This window comes from Apiospora marii, assembly GCF_038362585.1.
Source record: "Apiospora marii strain CBS 49790 chromosome Unknown utg000003l_segment0_segment0, whole genome shotgun sequence".
Lineage (NCBI taxonomy): Eukaryota > Fungi > Ascomycota > Sordariomycetes > Amphisphaeriales > Apiosporaceae > Apiospora > Apiospora marii.
In genome coordinates, this window is record NW_027117374.1 from 6,476,692 (window position 1) to 6,498,407 (window position 21,716).

Below are 21,716 nucleotides of genomic sequence, written 5' to 3' on the forward strand. Positions count from 1 at the left end.
GTCAGAAGAGTAGCAATGGCGCACTAGCGCAATAGTGGGCAACATAAGCGCAGTCAATTCGCGACCCTGCGCCATTAGGGCCAACTGCACCTCCCCAGACCGCGCAAGGACTTTTCGTCAAACCGGCTGAAGAGAAGCTGAGCCCGAAATCCTTCCTGCCAACCGCTGTACGGGGCCCTACCGACAGTGGTCTGACCTTCAATCAGCGAGCTATCAGACGATGCCGCTCTGAGTCGGTACCCAATCGTGTAGTTTAGTCAGAAACCATCGACGCAAACGAATTGACGCGCGCATAAGAAAGCCACATGATGCATCCCTAATGCGAAGCTAATGCGATCTGACTGCATCCCAAGATTGCCCAGTTTGCCGTCCTGGCACCCGCAGCCCATCTTGGGCTATTGATTCGGGGTAGAGCAACGGAGTATGACCCGAAGACCATGTGCAAAGAAAACAACTTAGTGGAAACAACCCAAAACCCCGTTTTTGATTGTATTAGCAAAGGACCAACTGTTACCAGGACAACTACAAGCGGAATGAACTAATCGTGCATTGCAGAATGGCATATGGTGCGAGCTACGTAAGACAGTCTGTACCATGCAAGACATCACGAATCAATCGTATTACACCCGACAGTCTAGGTACGCTACGTCGAATGCCTAGAGATACGAGAAAGTACGAAACAGAATATCAGCACCGGGAGACTCAGCGTACAGTGACCCCATGCTACTCCGGGACTGAGTGCCAGTAGGACCAGATGCATTTCGGCTACCCGTCGAACGCTGGCAATATATTATGAAGACTGGACTACAGTAGCTCAAACAAGGAAAAAAGACATTTGCCAAACACATGCGACCATCGGCTCTCATCCAGATTGTTAAGCGCTGAAACTAGCATATATATTCTTGGCCCCTGTGAAGTCGTACCTGATCTGGGTTTAGACATGGTAGTGTTCAAAAGCTCGAGTAACGCATGCTTTAATTCAGCACGTACCTTTGCTAGGTTAATTGTTGGGTGTACTTTTCACCGACGACCGCATATATAAGCTTACCTTGCTTGTGCACCGCATTGAAGTTCGTCCCTGACTGGATGAAGCCTTTCAAGCACCCCGCGCTCGTTGTTTAGCCAGCAGCAGCCTATAATCCTCGCAAACTCGACCCTTCAGCAAAGATGCCCGACTGCGACCGCGAAGACTCGCCTGAGACTGCAGCCCTGTTCGAGAACTATAGCCAAAGGCGTGTTCTCAAAGCGACGTACGAGGAGAAGAAGGATAGATTCGCAAAAGAAGCCGAAGCGCTTCAGGAAGAGAAGGATAGGATCGCCCAAGAGCTACGCAAGGTCGATACCAAGTACAACGCTCTACAGGCAAAACTCGCGCAACTCAGCGCGGGGTATGAAGCTGACAAGACTGGTTTGAGCCACTCTTTGCGACGTATGGTAAGTAAACGTTCCAGTATGAAGGTGAATCTGACGTTGACAACCACAAGCTTTGCGATATTGCCGTCACTCCAGGTTCGCCATCCTTACCGAATCCTTTACCAACGTCGAATGACACATCGATTGAAAATGTGCAGGTGGCATCATGCCAACTCAACTTGTCGCAGTCCAGCGTGGTAGAGGTGGATGCGCCAAGACATACAAACAATCAGCCTGGTGCAACACGTACTGGTCGCGTAAGCAGACCCCCGCGTCGTTACTCTTCCATTCCCGCGACAACCAGCCCGACTCGCCCTTCACCCGATTCGTCTACGAAGAATACAAGGGCGGCTGCGAGAGGGTTATCATCCCAGCCTGGGCACCGGACCGTTACAAACGATACTCCACCTAAAAACCGCGCGAAACGGGATCGACAATGTTACGAGGAAAGTCCTGGGGCCGCCTCTGGGCACGCACGGAAGAAGACAAAGACGGCGGCGGCAACTGAAGAACCATACACCGTCGATTTTGATGAAGTGTTCCAGGATGGACTCGCACTGCACAAGCATATGATCATACAATACCCGCCAGAAAGCGATCGATGGTACTTGTTACGGTGTGACGATCACGGGCTGCATTTCAATCAAAACCCTCTCCATGGGGCTGCGAGACATATGCGGGCGGCAGAGCACCGGGGCCCCAGGAGACACCTAGACATCAACACTTTGAAGGATGCCGATTCGTGGCCTTTGGCCATCCAGACAATGGGACTCCGCGTATCAAATTGCGACGCGACGAAGGCCCAGCAGAACAACACAGCGTTTACCCAAGCGTTGGACGCTGGTTATAAACCCATCAAACCCGAGTCGAGCAAAACGCCCGCCCCATCCCAGATCATTTCTCAGCCACAGCCAGCGCCACGAGAACAAGAGGTGCTAGGCAATGCATCCAGGTTGAGTACTGAACCGGAGTGGTCTGAAGAGAATGGCGGTGAACTTATTACACATCCTCTCGAGGGGAAGCCGTATCTTGGATACTGGCGTTCTGGCTCGCGCGGACAAGGTTGGCACGCACTCGTCGTACTACCGCTTGGGCGTTTCGATGCGATTGGGCTGCATGGCAGTCTTCTCGGGACAGAATTGGCAAAGTCCATACCCGCATGCTACGATCGCCAAAGCGTTACTGATCTCCAATGGGCCGAGGGATACCGTGATGGAGAGCGTCTCGTCGCGAAGCGCAGGTTTCCGGTTATGTGGTTTCTTGACGACCAAACCTTCCCCCTGCGCAAGGATATGATGATGCCAACCCCAGCGTGGTACAACTGGCTGGCAGCTTCAGATCTTCGGCCATTCAGCCCTATTTGCGAAACTGAAGGGAGCAAGCTAGCTCGCGGTCATTACGGCGCACTTGAATATGCCAACCAACGCAAAAGACTCAAGGTGGCCGGGCTTCGATGTAACGTTGAATCCAATGACAGCCTGATGGCTTCCACGGGTTTGTGTACTACCCCTGACCCAAGCAATCTGTCGTACTGTCGCTGACGCCAAATTCGATGGGTAGGATTGTCCCCGGCACAGAGTTACACCAGCGTTGCCGGAAATGCTGCCGACGAAGAGCACGAAAACCAACACCTCAAGTCGGTTGATGACGGCACTAGCACAAATCGCGGTCTTGTTGATGTATTCGATGTTGATATTGAGACTTCCAGAGACAGCAGTCAAAGCAACGATGTGGAGGGCTTTGAATTGGGCTCGTGTCGTACCCGTCGACCTAGCATAACCGTACGCCCTATTGACGTCTCCGATTTCCATTCCAGATGTGGTACCGGGGGTAAGGGAACACCGCACGACGGCACTAATAGTTACATAGTCGACGAACCTACGAGAGCGACCTTTTCTGGCAACTTGATGTTCTGTGGTAGAGTCAGTGACAGCTCCTTTGGTACGGCCACTCCACACGCATAATCAACCAAAGGCCACATTGACACTAACCCTGTAGCTGCCACCAGCAAAAGAGCAAACAGTCGTAGCCCAGCATGCTATGATGTATTCCAACCATAGCTACCATGGGCCCGAGCTCTTCAACGACACAGAAGGGATGAATCCATTGGACGCCAACTTGGGGAACCCAGAGGGCTCTCATGAAAGTGCAGAAGCTTCAGTCAGCACATCTCAGGAAACGCTGCTTCATGGCGTGCCATCAACCGCCGCGGCTCCCTTGATAGGAATCCATCATTTACCGGGCCTGGCGTCAGGCTTCGTAAAAAGTATGAAGGAATTGCGTTCGACTGGCGGTCCCCCAATCGATCCTATTGTATCCTCAAATGGAAGCACTGTCGCCTCTAATCATCGTGACCGCCCGGATGTGGACACTATGACTAACAGCGAATACCAGTGGTGCGCACCAAGGTCCCTCTTGGCGCACACTGCTGCGGCAGTGCTGCAGAGGGTGACAGCTCAACCGGAACCATCTACCCTCTCCAACCCCAAGACGGGCCTCAGCTATGTACTCAATCGTGCCACTGTCTCAGCAAATGGAGGAGGAACAGCAGAAATGCAGCCGGATGACTCTGAAACAACGGGGAATATGGCTACTGCATTGTCGCTTCTGGAACCGAATACCACCCTTCATATCCCCTTGATAGGCAACAGTTACCCTCACACGCCTAGAACACCTAGTATCACTTATCCGATGACCCCTCCCGTGAGCAGGGTCCCTCACCCACTTCGCCAAGGTAGTCCACCTCAAGCTTATCCTCAGATGGCGAATGGTTTTAGTCTACCTCATGAAGCGCATGGAACTACTTTGAACGAGCCGCCTCAGCCATCTATGTTCAAGTTCCACCCACAACCCATGGATCCAACCCCTGCTTTACGTTCTGATATCTTGAGCCCTCCGTCAGATAGAAGCAATATGCCCCAAGGTGGCACATTTTCTCCTGATACTCAGAGCCCGCTAATACCTCAGAACCAGTCTGCCCGTCAGGAAGATGAACAACCCATAAATATGATCAAATCACGTCGTTACGGTATCTTACCCACTGTGCCTCAGTCTGCAGTTTTTTTGAGTGCGACAACACCCAAGGCCACTGTCGTCCCGCAAAATGATGCATATGGCAAGTTCCCATGCCCACACTGCACCAACATTTACATTCACGCGAAGCATCTTAAGCGCCATCAGTTGCGCCGTAAGTATAAGCCCCCCCCCCCCACAGCCCTTTATATCAACGGAACGAAGCTGCTGACCGCAGGGACAGACACCGGCGAGCGCCCTTACATGTGTATATTGTGTCGCAATACTTTTTCCCGGAGTGATATCCTCAAGAGACATTTTCTTAAGTGTTCCATTAAGAACGGAAACCCCACTGGGGCAAGTCATTTGTCTCACCCAGGAGCTCACGTTAGGAATGATGGGGTCACTCAACAAAAGCCCCAGGGAGGTGAAACAGACAAGATGGTGGGCTGAACATTACTTTTTAAACGGCAATCTGCTTTGAGGAGATAGTGTGCGACGTGCAGCCCATTCCCTCCCTATTCAAGTCGGATGACTAGGAGAACATCCTTGCGGTAGATTGCAAGAAAGGCATTCCCAAGGATCCCTCCAGATAGCTGTGTAGCAGGTAGGAGAGAGGTCGTCATGGCGGCATAAAGACGTTCGATAGGAAGGAGAGGTAGGGGAAATCGAGGGGAAGATTCGAGGGGAGGGTCCCCTTCTACCTAGATTCTGATCGGAAGAGGAGGGGTGGGGCTGCCCAACGACGACCAGATCGTCGAGAGGTCGATGATGCCATAGTCAGGCAACGTCGATGCCTGATATTGGGTAAGTTGGAGTAGCCGTTGCAACACCATTAAGAAAAAGCTAAATTGATCCCTGTTATCGAGGTAGCTCTAGGTAGACGCCCCGCGTGACGAGGGTAATTAGAGAATATACCCGTATATACCGTATATAGAAAGATAGCATCCCGTACCTTTGCCGACAAAGTTCCTCCTACTGCAGCCTACGTTGGCGATATGGACCCGTTACATGGCAAGGTTGTTCACTTTATGGAGGCTGCTCAGAGAAAAGACTTCCTATGCGAGACGGTGGAAGGGGTGCCCCATGGCTTTGATGCCATGCTGCCAAGGGAGGCAATCTCACAGGAAGTCAAGGCGAGCATGTTGAAATGGATGAGGGGGAGGTTCGGGATGGCTGAACTACCACCACCCGCGTGCCCAAACCCAACTGCGAGCTCCGCAGGGCGGTAGCGGCGGCCACAGGTGCTCTTGCGGGCGCGGCGGCCGCTTTGGTGTAACTCTGCGATGGAGCACAGTTCTCTCTTGGATAGCTCTGCTCCAGATTCGCAGCGCGGAGCTGCCGGCGTTACTCTTCTTCGCATCGGCGTTGCTCTTCCGTAATACGGTGCTCAGCATGGGCAAGCTGTTCACGGAGTCTTGCAATTTCGTCGTCCATGGCAAGTGGAAACTGGATGTCGTGTTCGGTCTAATATGGATTGTTTATCCCCAGAAGAAAGGCCATCTTTTGATTTCTCTGCGTATCAGGAGCTACATACTACAAGAGTCCGTCTAGCGCTGTCTTTGTCGGGACGCCTCCTGCCTCAACTCAACCATCACTCGCAACAGTAACCAGCTCCTCATGCACTTCCCCTTCGACAATGTCCCTTCCAAAGTGCTGCATAACCTTATCAGTGTACCACTTCTTAGTCTCTTCATTCATCAGTATGAACTTCTTCTCAGCCGTATCTTCGCTGCTCATTGCTTTCTTAACAAATTCAGAAACGCTGTCTCTATTCACATCTCGCAACAGGCCGGATTTGACCGGCCAAGGAATATTTCTCCCCATCATTTCCTACGGAGGCGCGATGGGTCGGCGTACGTTTATGCGGCGCGTTGCCAGCGCGATACGAAGAATCGTCTTTTTCGTGCCTACTCAATTACGTCGTTATGTCGGATAAGAAGCTACAGTAATCATGGCATTTGTTGCTGTTTCGAGCTTGGCTTGTAATTGAACTGGTAGCCCACCCCCACATGGCACAGCCGTGTTTTCCTGTGGCTGACGAGAGCCACCCAGCCACCCCCTCCCAGAGTTTCTCGCCCAGTACGAGCGCTTTTAGGTAATGCTAGAAGAACAAACATACAGTAATTGATTTCTACTGTAACCATCTTACTTTGCTGTAAACACTCCATGACACGTTGTTTTTTATGTAATTTACTAGGTAGACACCGTTTGTGGCGAAAATATGTCCAGTGTAGCATGTTTTGTTGCCTGATGACCAGTGCGATGATAGTGGACTGGAAAAGCCCAGAGATGGTTACCGGCGTAACCTAGACCTACTCCTATCAAATGTAACCTGGGTCTCCTAAAAGAATCGATTTGGCTTTTGCTTTAGCATTACCGGGACCAGAACCCCGTTGTTCTTTCTTCGGTATGTCATCAAAAATATCTTTGGTACGATGGAATACATTGCCTTTCAAACTTGAAGAGTGTAGGGAGCGCCATACCCCTTCTTGCTGGGGTAAATTCAAGATCCCCAAAACGGTGGGCTCTGCGTCTTAACCCTGTTTTTGACTTCTGTTAAGCGAAAAAAAACAGCTTCTCGTCGCATCGCAGGCAACTCAGTCATCCGCCTTGCTGCAGCTACCGAATGAACTGTTGCTCCACATCTTGAAGCAAGCTCGCTTGTTTGGTGATTTGGTCCTAGTTCTCACCTGCAAGCGGATGCTTGTGGTGTCCTCAATGATGGTCATAAGGATTCCCTCTGCAGCACGCCACCGTGCTGTTCCTGACCTGAATTGCGACGGAATGCTCAGACTGTTGAGAGTCATGGAGCCACCCACAACGCCTTGGCTCTGGGCCCCTTGCTGCGATTGCTACCGGTGGCGGCCAAAGAGACAAGTATATTGGAAGAATGTGTTAAAGAGATTTGCGGCGGAATCCTCTTCCGGGATTCTGAAGGGCTACATTCATGTTGTTAAGTCGTGGTGCCATGAGTTATCTTCATCATACCAATGCCCAGAATGCTGGTGTGAAGGCCGTTCCAGAAAGTACAGGCATCTTGTCAAACGGAAAATTGAGCAATCCAGCAAGAACCAGACTCAGCGTTAGAGGCCGTATTTCAAGGTACAGCCATTACAAATCCCATGCTTTCGGTCCGTTACATCCATCGTCAGTCGAGAGCAACTTAGGCCATGAGTGTTGTGAAAGCCAGTAATTTGGAAAGAAAAAGGTGGCGGATTAGGTCCAGGACGGCGCTTGCTGACCATATCGGTTCGTCGAATGAGATCTATCTTGGGAATAACTTCTAACTTGTTCTAGAACAGCGTATTGGTGTGAGAATTGATCCGTCGGAAGTTCGTTTGATCACCTCCGAAAAGGATGCATACGGTTGGCAGCGACTACCAGAGGCCGAGCCCCTCTTTGCGAAACATCTAAGCGATCATTCAGTGGAGCGTACAGAAAAATATGTGAAGGTGTCGGACGCACGTTTGAAGCTGTGGTTTCACCGCATCACAATGGTGAGGAAGTCCGCAGCATCAGAGTAAGAGAACTGACATCCCTATGTCTGGAACAGAATATAGTCAGTTAATACGTCACAGAAGACCCCGGGTACTGGTACTTTCACATCACGAATCAACAGCTTGACAGCAGAGATCGATCGGCTAGAGTCAGAGTTGCGGGGCTGCAATGAGCCACTCCAAGCCGAGCGAGATGCTCGTGAGAAGGTCGAGAGCGAACTGGTGAATATGAGAAAGGACTATGAAAACCAACGAGTGAAGCTGGATGAAGCAATCTCAATATCGGTACAGCTAGAGCTAGTGAATTCGAGGTACGAAGAAAAGGTACTAAGCATTAGAAAGGCTCTAGAAGAATAACAATGCATTGCAAATAGGATAACTTTTAGGCAACGTCGAATAATCGGGTCACCATCCATTTCGAGGGAACGCCAGGCGCCAGCGTTGATTTGAATAGTTTGTCATGCTGAGTACGAAACCGACCGCCTGTATACTGCAATAGCGCCTACCGGTACAGCAGGCGCCGAACCTGTGGCCGTATACGACATCCCTGGCGATGACGGCGGCACTGTCATTCTCAACAGTCCCACGAGGCAGAGGAGTCAGAGGCAGTTGCTTTCGGATGATGCCCACACCACCTATTTGCAGGTATCCCATCTCCTTTGGCCTGGTGAAAGCGGAGCTACCCCGCCAAAGAAGCTACCGAAGAAGCTACCAAAACTACCCTGCTAAACCGAAGAAGCTACCCCGCCAAAGAAGTCGCTGCGCCCCCACTAAGAGAGCATTGAAGAACTCAGCAAGTGGTAGCAGAAAGGGAATTTAGCCTTGCAGCAGGCTGGGCAAAGGTGGACTGAGACAAGAATTGTCTATATGCTCTGATAGCAGTTCTTAATGATGGTTCGAAATTTGTATGCCCATAGCTACGTTGGCCTAAAAGATCAACATTAGTACCGCCAGAAACAGGGGAAGAGATTGTGTACCACCTCAAGATATGTGGTAGATGTTGCCCCCAGCGGCTGGGCTTCGTCATTGCACCACGTTTTAGCTACCTTTCCATGGCATAGCCGCCCAGCTGTCATCTTGGACCCTTGGTGGCTAGTTAACTACTCACATCTGCTTGCTCTCGCATTCGCCCATCGAAAGCCAATTAACTAAATTGTACCTCGAGTGACTCTATAAGCACTATATAGCATTGTTTCAAGACCTACCCTAGCCATAGCTCGGGCCTCAATAGGCGCCTTGTCGAACTGTATGAGCCAATCCCGTACAAGCCGAAGACTACACTGTTAGTCCCGTCTCTGGGCACCCACTATGCTGCAATGCCTGAACGACTCTTCCCCCAATTCAGCAAATGCGATACTGATCCCTCCATCTCAAACACAAGACGACTTAATCCCTAATACCGAATGCAACACCTCACAAGAGAATTAGTGCCGCCGTATGGAAATGGTACTTGCAATTTCAAGCAAACTTGAGTGGTTACTATCTCGTTGCAACCAGAAGCAAAGATGGGTGGAATAAGTGATGTCGAAGTCATCCTAGACGCGCGGCAGCAGTTGCGATGTAAGTGTTGATCGGTTGGAAGTTGCACAGTCCATGGCGGAGGATCTCGTGTTTTAGCGACAAAACTTCAGCTCGTAACGATGCCGCCGAATCCATGAGTGTGCGATTTTGCACCTGCAGCATTCGTCGTCGCTCTTCGAAAACTTGTTCCTCTTCCTTCTTCTTTCTCCGGCATTTACTGGCGGCGACACGATTCTTCTCTTTCTTAATATCAGTGAAGCATTTGGAGGAGCCTGACCGGACTCTGTCCCGCCTGGGCTTCTTGACAGACTGTTTTCTAGACGGTTTCGACGTTGGCATGGGCACTACGGGCTCAAGGGTGTCACTACTGCGCGACGCCGAAGTCTGTGAAAAAGAGCAGGTTAACCGCGACGGCTGATTATTGGAATAGCTAGTATGGGACATGGAGTCTTACGGAAGAGAAAGTCTCCCATGGTTGGGATTGCGCGATATCCTCCAACTTGATGACAGTATCTTGTTGTTCAGTAGGCAAGTCGAAGAATTGATGAGGTTCATGTTGGGAGGAATCTCTAATGCATGGATCAATTAGCGTCCCGCAGCTAGCGCCAACGGGGCTTTGTGGAAGCTCATAAGCCAGGAGGCTTAACATTTGCTGATCGAATCCCATGTTTGCCAGTATTCATAAGTCGAGAAGTCGACGGGGTTGTTGTTGCGAACTTGTGTCGTAGACAGTGGGTACGAGTACTATGGATTGCGAATGTGGAACGGCAATGTGGAAACGGCAATGCCTAGTTACACTACCATAAGAAACAAGATAATGATTGATGTAATATCCCTGGGAATGTAGTACATCCAGCTTTCTCCTTTAGACTTCTTCGGAACTTCTGCGAAGAGCAAATGTCCGAATTCTGGAACCAATGCTCCGGGTTATCTTATGTAACGGCCTAGGTGTATAAACTTTTTGTGGTGTTGAGGGGTAGAGGGGTTGCAATGGTTATTCTCAGTTCAGTATCAGTCCCGCAAATTGGAACGACAATGTAATCGCTTCCCACTGCCGCCACTTACTAGGTACTAGTGTATTCCAACGGGTCACCCGGTAGTTTGGAGATGGTGTTCCACCATCGTTAAAACTACTATGACGTTACTGCCTTACGCGGCTCGGCACGTCAATTCATGCTTGGTTAGCTACGGGCGCGGAGGCCGTAAGCTTCGGCAGCTCGTGTATGCATGTGAATTAACTTGATATCGTTCATGCGTGTATTGTGTATCGTTCGGGTATGGGTCTCGTTACTGCAGAACAACAATGTGAGTTTATGTTAGACCTGTCACTCTTCCTAGTAAGCTGACAATCTCGCAGGGCAATGTCTATGTCTTTGCATTGATTCAAGGCTGCCACAACACTCAGCCTCTACCTGTCACCCATTTCTCCGCACACAAGAAGTACATTACGCGCATTCTTCTATCGCCAGACGTCAAGAAGCTAGCAACATGCTCGGCAGATCATACTGCGAAGATCTGGGTTGTTGCTGACATAGGTCCTTCGATCAAGGTCTCAGTGGTAAATCCCCAGGCTTCTACCCCCCATAGTCTCCTCCCCAACACTATCAGCAACAGTACTATTGGCCCGAACGCCACCACATCACCCGACCCCAACGACAATCAGCCAAAGGACCCCAGCAACTCTAAAAATGAGCCTAAGCCCTGGTCTCTCGAGGGTATCCTGACAGGCCATCAGCGCTGGGTGTGGGACTGCGCTTTCAGCGCCGACTCTGCATATCTGGTGACGGCTTGCTCAGACCATTCTGCACGACTTTGGGAGTTGCACTCACAGCAATCGATTCGGCAGTACAATGGCCATCACCGTGGTACTATCTGCGTTGCCTTGAATGATTACTCGGAGTCTCGCTTAGGCCGCACCTTAACACTTGACTTGACACCTGCCAAGCAACTAAAAAACACATCACCAAAGACCGTCACGTCAGAATTGCGCTGGCCCCAATCCTCCAATCTTCAAACGTGCTGCTGGCCCGGCCAGATACCGGCTTGGAGGCGGTCCGACAAGGTCCGACAATTAATAACCCGAGCTTTCATCATCCGCTCTCCATCTGCAGCGAATTGTCTGGACCCTGCGAATCCTTTGATTGCATCAATGTGACCACCGTTGTTCAGCGTCCCCTGACTTTATAGTAACACGACCCCAGGCCCAACAACACCGCGCCCCAAAGCTCGGCAACCTCGCGCAGGAGTGTTTTCAATACACCAGCCATGGCGAATGAAATATAGAGAGCAGCAAACGTTTGGCCTCGTCGATGTTTTGAGGGCTGCTATTGCTTGCACTGGTAGAGAAGTGGCGCTGCGCCCGGTCGCGAAAGTTAAGGTATGCGCAAGTAAGGCAGGTAGGGACCAGTAGGTTCAGCTAACGCCGCCAGTGGAAGTCGCGGGCGGTCTCGTGCAGTTTTGGTTAAATTCAATTGAGGTTCCAGGCACGCTTATGTTGTGTAGTGTCGAGAAAGTCAATTCGCCATGCATCTTGGATATCAAACATGTTGTCGCGAGCCCTTCTTATAGAACCTCGCTCCCATCAACACCTGCATATCAGATGCCTTCTTGACTAGAGGCTGTCCGCCGTCAGTCGGCCTTACTACGATTATTTCAACACGCCGTCATAGTCACGCAAGGCGCAAGGCCGATCTGCTGTGAGTCAGCCCGCCAAGCCTCTCCAAACCTGCATTCGTGGTTGCGGCGGGGCGCGAGGTTCTCACCAAGATGACCTCTCCGAAGCCTGGGAAATCTGGAGGAGGGGCAATCCCCTCTTTCATTGGCTCTCCTCACTTTCGTAGCTTGACCAAGCGATGCTCCGCCCGTCACGCCTCAGGACGAACTGCTGCATCCTTTGCCCCCTTCTGATGCGATGAGGTCAGTGATTGCCCGCGGAGTGGACACCCATCAGTAGGTCCACATACCGACCGCTGCGCCGTTGCGCCCGACTACGCTGTATGCAATTCTGTCTACGCTTGTGATGCAGCCGGCTCGACAGCATTAATGACTCAAAAGGATTGATAAGGCCATGCATCAACCATCACTGAAATCCCGCCCGCCCGTTGACCGTTGGACCCATCCGGTGTCAGCCCGCCTCTGGTTACTTTCCGTCAAGGTTCCCAGTCACTTTGTTCGTGATATATGCATGTGAATTTATGCATGCGGCATGACGCTTCTGTATTCTCGACTTCGGTTCGGTCCCCACTGGTATTGACGCATATGCGGACGGATACTGTTCTTTGCTTCGTCCTCGACACTGATCCGGATCTCGAGAACAAGCGGCAGTTGCTACCTTACTCCCCACTCGCATCGCTGACCCGAAGCCGATCCGGAAGACCAGGCTAATCTACATCGTAGTCGTCTGCAAGCTTCAGCAGCTCAACAAACAAGCATCCGAACTTGGCTGGCCTTCTCCGACGGTTACCAAGATAGCGCAACCATAGAAACCCGTGATTATCATTCTCGAGGAACAATGTATGTGCCTTCTAGGGCAGACATCACAATGCGTCATACGGCTACGCACCGCCATCATATCTAACAGATCCGAGTCGCCCAGTCTACCAGCAAGTAACGTGCATGTATAGATTGATGTTGTCCTCAGGTCCGAGTCCAAGTTACCGGAAAGTGATCGTGCATACTGAGATTAATAATACTCAATAGCGGACGACCTATTATCGTAGAGCACTATCCGAAGGCCCTACGAACCCAATGTACTTGAAGAGCCGATGGCTTTACCAAAACCACCATATCATGCAGGTCTCAGCGGGGCGCACTCGCCAGCCATCGCGTCAAAACGGTCGTGATTGGACCTGCTAGCGATAATTGAGCCACCGTGTATCATCTCGAACGTCTCTCGAACGATATGTCAAGTCAGGCATCAGCCCAACCAATGAGGCGTCGTCCTCATTGCCTTTTCATCTGCCGGCCTCGATAGATTGCTTGCCAAAGTTATTTGAGATTGTCTTGCTTGATCTAAGTACGTCCGCAGCCTCCAGGGAGATGGTAGAAAGATCCCATCAGTATCAGTCACAGAGGCCTCCATACTCCCCGACCTTAGCCGGTATTGAGATCCACAGACTTGGAGGCATGACAACGGCTTTCGACATGCACCCCGACCACCTGCAGAGCTTGAAGACACCTACGACCGAACATGACCGCTTGGTGGAGCTATCACGGGAGAACGGGAGACTACGGCAAGAGGCGCTGTGCTTTCGAGGGCTGAGCAGGGAGGTCACTCCGCTGCTAGCCGTACTGCGGTATCATATCGACGGGCTGTCAACGACTGTGCGGAAATGCAATGAGAAGATCGAAAAGGCCAATGCGCAGTGGGAGGTAGAGGAGAGTAGCAGAGTGGAATGACGAGTGGAGTACTACATGGACGTCGTACAACAACGTTAGGTAGGCTCGGGTTTGGCTTTCAGGGTCTAGTAGAATGGGTTCAATGATGCCTAGTGCGGTATTTTCTGAATAGACTGGCCATGGTTTGGAGCCTACTAAGGAATAAGGCGAGTTACGAAAGAGGAGTATCTCAGGTCAATGGCCTTTTCTTGTAATGTACTATCGCGGCAGTGGCGACGCATTCGTGGGCATCATTCGTCACCTCACGTGATGGGTATTTTATCGATTCCTCTAGATCGACGTCACGGCCTTTATATTAGATCTTTCTTGCTCCAAATCTCCAAACGCAGAACAAGTGTCTATAGAGAGCCGTCGTTCTCCTGAGAGGCCGAAGCGGCCATGTCCGAGACAGCAACCCTCTTTTTAATACCCTTCATGGCCATTCTTTTTGCGTGACCGTCTATTGGTTGGAAGTCTATAGGTGAAATGGACGAAAGCCAATCACTGACCACATCAGTGTCATCCGACGGTGGCTCCGTCGAGTCGAGGTCTCTTTGGTAAAAGCGATAGACTGGTCGTGCTCCACTAATCGCGGATGTTGATGAGGATTGGGGAAAGAGCCGGCGGGCACAGCTATGTATTGGTTTCGGACCTCACCGCGTGTGCTTTGCCGGCTCAGCTTAGCGGTCTGCAGTGGAAGGCATACTGGTCGCTTGCGGTGGCGATTTCGGTCCATGTCGTTGCAATGTTATGATGCTGAAGATTTGGGATGTCGGGAAATGTTAGGCGCAGGTAGACTAACGGCATCATGGATATATATGTGTATGTGACGACTATCGCGGAGCGCTGCAAGCGGAACTTTTGATCTGTTTTATAAACTGCGCGAGTTTAAGTCGGTCCTACATACACACACACACACAATTTATTAACGCCCGGGCGGCAAGGCCGAAAGGGCAACTGACGCTAATCTACCGTACATTCATGAATCGCTTCCTTGTCACCCAAAGCCCTTGCATGTCCCATTTCCAGTTGGTCACTCCACTTCCGTCAGCACGTTCCTGTTCGGGATCCCGTGTGTTAGTAGTGTTTCGTGGCAGGCCAGCTTGAAGGCCTTTCTCCAAGTGTCCAGCATCCTATCCTCGGCAGCTGGAGCGGCGCCTGCTGTGTGTGGCACGGGGTGGTTAGTATTGTGTTAGTGAGAAGACTGGTATGCGTCCAGTCGGCCTGTCGCTATAGCAAATCGTATAGTTGCTCGAACGGCCTCCATGTCGGGAGACCAGAACCTGTCGTCCGATGGTGATTTGCCACCTAAGTAGAAGGATAAATTACTTCTGTGCGTATCTGTGCACTGAAGCATCTCTGTCCGGTATGCTGTCCATCTGCTGCATCGGAAGAGGAAGTGTTCCACCGTTTCTCTCGCTTGTCCGCATTCGCACTGGTCTGTCGGTGCCGCTTCGATTCGATAGAGATATGCGTTCAGTCGAGCCATCCCTGTCCGGAGCTGGGCCAGGACGCTGGCTTCTTTCCACGAGAGACGATCGTATAACTGTCGTGTGTGTTTTCCTGGTAGAGCTGTGTCGATCTTTTTGGAGTATCTCCCGACGTGTTCCGGCAGGCTTGCATTAGCTTCCCGCTTAGTCCGCGCCACGTTCAGTATCGTCGACTTGGCTCCGGGGGTCTCTACCCCTAGATGCGCGCCTAGCTGCGTCGTGGTTTTGGCCTCCCTCTTCGCTCGATCCATAAGTTGATTTTCCTCGCCCGTCGGTAACCAGGCGATAGCTATACTATTTCCTTCCCTTCTGAGCTCTTGAATGGCTTTGTAGGCTTGGCAGACATGTCGCTGTCCAGACTGTTGGCGTGGTTTCTTCAGTGTGAACACCGCGGCTCTATTCCTCGTGAATAACAGGATATTCCGGTAGCGAAGCTTCGGTAGTGAATGCAGCATGTCTGCCATAGCCGCTAGTTCTCCAGTGAACGGGTTCTGCTCTTCTCTTGCGCCGAGAGTGACAGCACGGGTCTCGCACATAGGGCTCGCTCTCGTGGACGTCTTTATCTCGACGCCCCCCCCCCCGTATCCTACGAGCCCGTTCCTCGCTGAGCTGCTCACGGCAATGCGTGCCGTCCAGTCCGGGGCTGTGCTCGGCATCCCCTCCGGCTCGTCTGTCACCGTCGGTACCCGGCTCACCCATGGTGCCAGCGCGTACGGCTGAATGGTTTCGAGTTTCTCCATGGGCATGTCCTTTAATACGTTCTGCCACTTGGTAGAATGGCGACCGGTGGTATCTCCTGAATTTCCGTATCCGCGCCGTGCTGCTGCGAAGGGGGTTTGTCGGGGGGAGGGTGTGAATGTCCGCCCACATCTTGATCGCCCTTCTCCAGAACCGATCCTGCGTCGTAGCAATGTGTGCCTCTGCTTCCGCCACGCTTGTCGCCACTGTCATGAACGTTCCGACGATTGCCTGGGCCCCTATTTTCTGGATTCGATTCACAGGCACCGCCGCTTTGTACCTGCATTCGTGCATCCACACGTTCGACGCGTAGTCTACCACTGGCGCTACCGTGGCCGTGAAGAGCTGTCGTGCCGTGGCTGGGGACAGTCCTTTCAACCGTCTCAGTTCTATCACGGCCTCTAGCCCCTTGGCTGCGGCCCGGGCAATGTGTTCTTTGTATTTCAGCTTGGCGTCCATAATTACCCCGAGGATCTTGACATGGGTTTTGGGTTGAACACTTTGTCCTTTGATGGTGAAGGGTGTCGAATCGGTCTTGTACGGTTTGCGGGCAAAGTGAATGATGGCTGTCTTGTCCGCTTCGAACGTCGCACCACTTCTCCTCTCCCATGCGAGGGCGTCGTTGATGATGGCTTCTATCCCTTCGCGGTTGCTTTCCGCCGTCGGGCCTGTGACCCAAGCTGTAAAGTCGTCTACAAAGGCGATAGCACCCCGGTAGCAGTCGATCCGCCGCTGTACCAGATCCGCATTAAAGAAGAGGAACAGAATCGGTGACAGGGGGGAGCCTTGGGGCAAGCCCGCCTGTGGTAGGCTTCGTCTTTCGGACGTGTGTCCGTTCACCAGAATCGTCGCCGTACGACCTGAGCAGAAAGCGCTGATCCAACGGAGCAACTGATCTGGTATCCCTCGAGCCTTCATCCTTTGGAGGAGCCTGACGTCGAATACCCCGTTGTACGCCCCTTTGACATCGAAGCTTACCAGGCTGAGAACCTTACGGCCTCGCCACGCAGCGTAGATCTGCTCTTGCAAGAGCATGAGCGCCTGTTCTGCCGACCGTCATTTCCGGGCGCCGAAGTGGTTGGTTGGAAGGAGCCCGAACGTCTCGACTAGATAAGAAATCCTTTCCGCAATGACTGACTCCATCACCTTTCCGAGTGTGGACAGTAGCGAGATCGGCCTCCAGGCTTTCGCTATCGTGTAGTCTTCTTTGCCCGGCTTTTTGAGGGGAATAATCTTTGCGTGGCGCCATTGGGTTGGTAGCTCTCCTTCCCCGAGCGACGTACGGAACAGCGTTAACACCCATTGCTTGACCACCGGCCACACTTCCTTCCAGACCACCACCGGCAGGCCGTCCTCCCCGGGTGCCTTCCAGGACTTGGCTGCGAAAAGCTGCCGCTCGATCTCTTCCATCGTGATAGCGCGCATCTCGATGGGCGCCCTCTGCGGGCGGTCCCCTTCGTCGGCAATCTCGTCCGGAAGCGGGGGAAAGAACTTGGTAAGCAGCTCCTCCGCCTGTTCCGCCTGGTTGGAAGTGCTCTTCCCGTCTGCTCGAGCGAGCTGGGGGGCTTTCCCGAACGCCGTGTCGTCGCCCGCTTTGAGGTACTTCGCTGCCTTCCAGATGTTGTCGTTGTCGGCGAGGAACTCGTTCCAGTGCTTCTTCTTTTGCTGCCGGATGGCATCGTGGTACTGTTTTGCGGCACCTTTCGCCGTTACATCTAGGTCGCTCCTGGTGCATCCTGCCCTCCTCTCGGCCCGGGCTCGGTTGCTCCAGTACGTGTGAATGCGCCGGAGTTGTGTTAGGTCCGTTGTCCACCATCGTTTCGCGTACGGCGATGGCTTGGCTTTGGGCGTCAGTGCGTGCACTGCTTCCAGGACGACTCCCATCAGCCGGTCAGTCTGTTGTTGGACCGTGCCGCCCGTGGGCGTCGTAGCCAATGCCGCTGCGATCCGGGTGTTGATGTCCTTCCATGGGGCGTTCTTGAAGAGAAGTCGTTCCTGGCTCTCTGCCGCTGGTGTGGCCATCTCCAAGACCGTCTCGATGGTCCGGTGATCAGACCCATGTTCCGTGTCGAGCACCCTGCACTTGACTAACGAATCTTTCATCTCTTCCGATGCGAGGACGAGGTCGATGGTCGTGCTATAGGCTCCTCCACTCCACGTTTTCGTACCCCGCGGGAGCAGACTGCTGAGGCCGAATTCGGCCATGAAATGGATAATCGGATCCGCCTCTCCTTGCTTTTCCAGCCGTACCTCCTCTCCGCCCCAGAGCTGGTCATGCCGGTTGAAGTCCCCCGTGATAACCACCTCTACTACTGCCCCCGTCTTCCTTCTCACTGCCTCAATAGCAGTGCGCAGCTTTCTGCACGCTTCTTGGAGCGCGGGGGGATTCTCCACAGGGACGTAAACGGACGCCGCAAAGACCGCATGTTCCGGCAGCCGCACGACTGCTGCGGTGATGTCTGGGGACTCAACCGGGACCTGTTCCGCTTCCACCTCCTTGCTGACCCAGAGCATGCTCCGGATCGGCCACCTCCCGTCTCTCCGAACTGATGGAACCATCTTGACCCACCTATGGTGTCCCATCGGTGTCGTCAGAAGCCGCCCCTGCGCCATCCTCGCGTGAGGCTCTTGAATCGAAATTACTGTCGCATGCTGTACTTCTTCATCGTTGAGGAGACTGTCGTGTACCGGTCCTTGCTTCCTCACGTTGTTTTGAATAATACGGAACGGTTTAGTCATGGTTCGATGGGTACAGCTTCGGACAGTGTCGGCTAAATGACTCGTGTGGTCCTCCACACGGGACGCACTTTAGAACGGTTGCTTCGCAGCCATGGTGGCTGTGTCCCTGCTTTGCGCATCGTCCGCAGGCCTGGGCGTTTTTGCACTGGAATGCCTTGTGTCCCACCTGCTGGCAGTTGTAACACTGTTCCGGCCGCTCTCGTCGCTCGAATACCCTCGTGTAGCCCGACTCGCCTCCGGCGTAAAAGAAACCCTCCTCGAGGAACTTCCGCGCCTCGGCCGCCTTCGTCAGGTAGACAACCATGGATCCGTATGCCTTCCCGTTGTCCTTCCGGCTCAGCCATGCCACCTTGGCGACTGTCGTCTCGTTCTCTTGCCCGAATGCCTCGGCCGCTCCGTCTCGGATCTCGTCGTTTTCGTTGAGGACTGCTGTGCGCCTGACACTGTCCACCTTGATCGGGTATAGTTCGTCTCGCAGGACGCGAGCTTCAGACGCGTTCGTCTTCTCGGCGGCTCGCTTGACTAGTCGGTGCTCGGTCTCATCTCGGCAGACAATCTTGATACGCTGGGGCTTCCTAGGGTCCATGGTTACGGCGCGGCATCGCCAGTCCTTCTGTTCTCCCGTCGCTCGCATCTCCTTCTCGATGGCAGCTCGAACCGTTCCGGCGGTCACGCTGGCTCGTTTCTCGTCCTCCATCCGGGATGTGTCGATAGTGCAGTACAAGGTGTCGGTAAACGTGGAAGGCGTCGTGTTCATCGAGGTAAGTGTGCGTACGTTGCTCGGCTGGCTCGTCGGGGGCGTGCGTGCGACCTGCGCGTAGGAGGCCTGAGGGCTCGTCTGGGCGCTGCCGGCGAGGGCCGCGCTGTTCCTGAGTTCTTCCAATTGCTGGGTGACATTTTGAAGCTCGGCGGTGAGCTGCTGGATGATTGCCTGCTGGTTGTTGATGATCTCTTTCAGGTCTCGGACCTCGTTACGAGAGTTGGCCACGAGCTCGTAGATGCGCTGCAGCACCTCCGGGTCGATGGACACGTTGTTGCTCGGGCTTGTCTCCGGTCCATTGTCGCTTTCATACGAGAGTAGGGCTTCTCGTGCTTTAGCGCTGGGCTTCGCCCGCTTCGATCGTTTGACCGACGTCGCGATAGAGTTTGGCGCGTCCACCACGATCTCCATCTCTGCACGGTCCTCCATTGTCGCGTCGGACGTCCGCCGCCTCTTCATCCACCTCCCTTCTCAGCAATGGAATAATAATGAATTGAATTAGAATAAAATAAAGGTTCCTACAAATGTCAATAGTCAATAGTGGTACAGTCGCTAGCGAAACCTACGTCCTCTTTCCACTCTTTGATAGTTCTCGTTCTGGATCCACTTTGGCGGGGTAGCTGTTGACACCATGTACCCCGCCATGCTTCCAGGTACAGAGCCAATCTCAGCCTTTGCTACTCCTTCACTTGTACATCCATGAATCAATTGCTATACTTACTCTTGGGTTACTTATGCTCAACGAGAGCTAGAGCTAGAAACTGTTGGCAGTCGTATGCCTTCCTTATGGCACTACAATCGTTCTTGTAAGCGTCTACAAACAGATGTTTTGTCAGAATCCGGTCAACGTCGTTTTCAGCGTTGAGTTATTACAGTAACGCTGAGCAAATTCTGTCAAAACATTTGTTTGCAGACGCTTACAAGAACGATTGCGGCGCCAGGTAGAGCACCACCTGTCAGCTGCTTATCTCATCGAGAATAAATTAATTCAAGAGTACTTATTGCAATCGATTTATGGATTTACATGGGAAAGAGACGCAAAGGCAGAAATGGCCCTGTACCTGGGAGCATGGCGGGGTACATGGTGTCAACAGCTACCCCTGCAAAAAGGTCTAAAACGGAAACTATCAAAGAGTGGAAAGAGGACGTAGGTTTCGCTAGTGACTGTAATATTGGGTTGTCCGACTGGCTGTGTAGCGGAGTGGCGGGCAGTAAGCCAAAAAGAAGGAAATGTCTGGCATGCACAGCCGAGCATCGCCCTGGAAGGCAGACCTTACATGAAGTAGCACACTATGGGCGGGAGAAGCATTCGCCGCCGCTCCCAATGAGCAAAGCCAGCGAACAGTAGCGGATTTGGGACGCATTGGGACACAAATGGGCGCCGATACTGCACCGAATAGCGTGCAAAAAAGCAACACTGGAAGGCCGAAAAAACCATTCTGATCCGCCCAACTGTAGTCTCCAATTGCACCCTTTTCGACGTGGTGCGCTGATTCTAAAGTAACCATAATCATCCTGTAACATACGGTACATACAGTGCTGTTAAATCCAGGTCCACCGTCCGGATTCTAATCAAGGATTCTTGCCAATGAAGTAGAGCGGGGTATCAGTACTGCGGACAAAGGCTAAATTCCGTCCCAGCATTAGCTGCACTCCAGAAACGGCCCTTACGCGTTGTACAGATACCCCGCATTACCTCGTTGTCAAGAATCTCAGATTGAAATGCGGACGCTGAACCTGGTTTTCACAGGAGGATTGGGCAGTTGGTTCTCAAATGACACGGGCTCGCGAACCGGCTCTACGCTAAGAACGGTGGGTTCTAGACCTGGCCCGCTGCCTGCGCTAGTGCGCCATTGCTACTCTTCCGACGCTGCACTCCAACAGTAGGGCCAACAGGTCTGCAGCAATTATACCGGAAACAGCGCGCGAGGGTCTTCGAGCTCTCGACGGATGCGGCGATAGGAGAATACGCTGCTAGATGATTCAGGCTCCGAGGCGACCGACCTCTATCGGAACTGTACAAGCGGAGCGGTGGTTACCGTTCCATCGAGTGTATCCTGCTCTGTTACTAACAGCCGCAGTTTCGACGATCAGCCGCGTGCCATGCGAGACCGAGCCACGGCCGAGCGACACGATCGAGTCGCCAAGTCGAGGCCATCCATCTCG

At 52.6% G+C, this 21,716-nt stretch overlaps 4 protein-coding genes across 4 annotated transcripts; 3 read left to right on the forward strand and 1 right to left on the reverse strand.

Annotated features, from left to right (window-relative positions):
• Positions 1 to 931: 931 nt before the first annotated feature.
• On the forward strand, positions 932 to 5,979 carry PG985_005550 (uncharacterized protein; the record flags this gene model as incomplete). Its single annotated transcript, XM_066825319.1, has 8 exons — positions 932 to 1,434; positions 1,485 to 2,907; positions 2,974 to 3,243; positions 3,283 to 3,335; positions 3,412 to 4,600; positions 5,371 to 5,590; positions 5,650 to 5,700; positions 5,757 to 5,979. The coding sequence occupies exons 1-8, from the start codon at positions 1,168 to 1,170 to the stop codon at positions 5,977 to 5,979; spliced, it is 3,696 nt and encodes a 1,231-aa protein (XP_066688479.1). The 5' UTR covers positions 932 to 1,167.
• Positions 5,980 to 9,455: 3,476 nt separating this feature from the next.
• On the reverse strand, positions 9,456 to 10,113 carry PG985_005551 (uncharacterized protein; the record flags this gene model as incomplete). Its single annotated transcript, XM_066825320.1, has 2 exons — positions 9,456 to 9,830; positions 9,901 to 10,113. The coding sequence occupies 2 exons, from the start codon at positions 10,111 to 10,113 to the stop codon at positions 9,456 to 9,458; spliced, it is 588 nt and encodes a 195-aa protein (XP_066688480.1).
• A 610-nt stretch (positions 10,114 to 10,723) lies between these two features.
• Positions 10,724 to 11,601, forward strand: PG985_005552 (rapamycin complex subunit LST8 target; the record flags this gene model as incomplete). Its single annotated transcript, XM_066825321.1, has 2 exons — positions 10,724 to 10,751; positions 10,835 to 11,601. The coding sequence occupies 2 exons, from the start codon at positions 10,724 to 10,726 to the stop codon at positions 11,599 to 11,601; spliced, it is 795 nt and encodes a 264-aa protein (XP_066688481.1).
• A 1,988-nt stretch (positions 11,602 to 13,589) lies between these two features.
• Positions 13,590 to 13,844, forward strand: PG985_005553 (uncharacterized protein; the record flags this gene model as incomplete). Its single annotated transcript, XM_066825322.1, has 1 exon — positions 13,590 to 13,844. One exon carries the CDS (start codon positions 13,590 to 13,592, stop codon positions 13,842 to 13,844), a length of 255 nt encoding a protein of 84 aa, XP_066688482.1.
• Positions 13,845 to 21,716: the final 7,872 nt, after the last annotated feature.